This window comes from Cynara cardunculus (genome assembly GCF_001531365.2).
Source record: "Cynara cardunculus var. scolymus isolate 2C chromosome LG 5, CcrdV1, whole genome shotgun sequence".
Taxonomy (NCBI): Eukaryota; Viridiplantae; Streptophyta; class Magnoliopsida; order Asterales; family Asteraceae; genus Cynara; species Cynara cardunculus.
In genome coordinates this window covers 27,149,330-27,151,257 of record NC_037532.1, presented here as the reverse complement: position 1 = coordinate 27,151,257, position 1,928 = coordinate 27,149,330, and the positions used below count along the sequence as shown (strand labels likewise).

Sequence of the window (1,928 nt, the reverse complement as noted above, 5' to 3'; positions counted from 1 at the left end):
CCTCGCTAATCCGTCGCTAATTTGTATAAAATTAAAAAATAATTTTTTTAAAAATGCATAAATCCTTTATTTATTTATAAAAAACCTGGAAATAATAATATATAACAAACCAAATCTGTGAACAAAGTAACCAATTAATACGATTTAAAATATGAATTCATACAATTTAAAATATTCAATTCATACAATTTAATCTTCGAATACATATAATCTAACTATCGGGGGGAGGTGGGAAAACGTATCCTGACTGCCGCATAAACGCAGCAAAATGCTCCGATAATGCGGCCTGTTGGGCTAATGCAGCAGCTTGTCTGGCCTGTTCAGCTGCCGAGGCAGCTTGTCTGGCCTCCAAATCTGCCMTATTCTTCCKTTCGGTCTCGAGTTCCTCTTCTACCCTTGACAACTTCTCTCTCAACTCCGTTACCTGTAAATATTTAATATTCTTCGAAATCAGTAATTTGTTCGCAATTTTAGTAATGAGAAAGTTTATAACAATATAACCAACGTACCTCCGCTCTTGACTCGTATGATGACCCGCTACTGCTACATCTACCCGTCATAGCATAAGAGGGATCCTGGGTGGTCCCGAAACCAAATATTCGGCCTTTCATCCGTCCTCCAACACTTTGCTCCCAAAGAGATGCCTCATCAGGGAGAGGGCTGTCGGTACTAGATTGTGACTCACCCCTAAGCGATTGAAATCGCTCCTATGGTTCACCAAAACAAAAAACGGGTGAGGTTATGTATGTAGATATTTCAGTAGCATAACGACTGTAAATCAAACATAACCAATGCATGTATTTAACAACTAAGCATTCTAATAATACCAATGTTCGAAGTCGCATTCTCAAACCTACTTACTTAGCCTAACGTCTGCCCAACAATGGCAGCCCAAACTAATAGCATCACTATGTTTATTGAAATATATTACCTTAAACCTACCAAACGTATCTATTAACCAAAGTAATGGTTTTAGAAAACTTACATGATACCTAGCAGCTTTCGGGTAACTGAACTGAGGAAGATCGGTAGGCGGTTCGGACGAACCTTGATCGAACTTTCGGTTCGTGCAGTGAGTACGCTCAAACACCTCAGTAGCAGTAGGCTCACGACCCATTACTCGTGCCTACATTAGACAATTAGGTTAAGTTGTTACTAACATAAAGAACGAATTACATTTTCAAAAAAGATTAGATACTCACCATCCTGTCTCGATGTTGTGCCGTACTAATCGATCCCCCAGTGTGTCTGGACGACACCCCCTCAAACTCGGTGTTCCGATTTGCCCCATTGATCCTGGATTTCTTTTTCCAAGCCTCAGTATCCCAGACCTGTTAAAAACAGAGCACATATATAAGGCGAAAGGTGGTACACATGGCAGTTCGAAAAGCTCACAATAGAGATGCATACCGTGTCAATCATTTGTAGCCAAAACCTGTCTGGTATCCATACGGGATGGTGTAATCTAATCCGTGAGAAGTCCTCACCATCCCATTGTTGATCACCAGGATAGGCCTGTGCCACGACCCAATCACGTGCAGAGCTCATCCAATCAGAGTACCAGTTGTGCATGGCTTTGGTCCATAATGAATGAACCGTGTCATCCAGCTCAGGATCCCATTGGAACTTAGCCTACACACACAATGTTTGTATAAATGTAAAAACAATAATTTTGTATGTATAATGTCATTAAAATGGTACACCAACCCTAAAGCGCTGGAACATCAAGTCACGTGCTTCCTGAGGTACTTCCTTCCATYTATGCCAYRGACMAGCAAAGGAAGACCTGAAGATAGTCGTCATCTCTCGGATAACATGGGCATCTTTAAACCTGTACAATTAAACAAATATTTTCAACACAAAGATAGTCATATTAATTTATTATGTAATACAAAGTCTTATACCACATCTACTTACCCATGGCCTAA

At 40.2% G+C, this 1,928-nt stretch overlaps 1 protein-coding gene across 1 annotated transcript in view; it reads right to left on the bottom strand.

Moving 5' to 3' along the window:
• Positions 1 to 211: 211 nt before the first annotated feature.
• Positions 212 to 1,928, bottom strand: part of LOC112512937 — a 16,940-nt gene continuing 15,223 nt past the window's right edge. The window contains exons 2-7 of the mRNA XM_025119063.1: positions 1,708 to 1,831; positions 1,411 to 1,632; positions 1,203 to 1,331; positions 986 to 1,126; positions 554 to 707; positions 212 to 408 (exon numbers count right to left, since the gene is read on the bottom strand). Of these exons, the coding sequence (XP_024974831.1) occupies positions 212 to 408; positions 554 to 707; positions 986 to 1,126; positions 1,203 to 1,331; positions 1,411 to 1,632; positions 1,708 to 1,831 (967 nt within the window). The remainder of the gene's footprint in view (positions 409 to 553; positions 708 to 985; positions 1,127 to 1,202; positions 1,332 to 1,410; positions 1,633 to 1,707; positions 1,832 to 1,928) is intronic.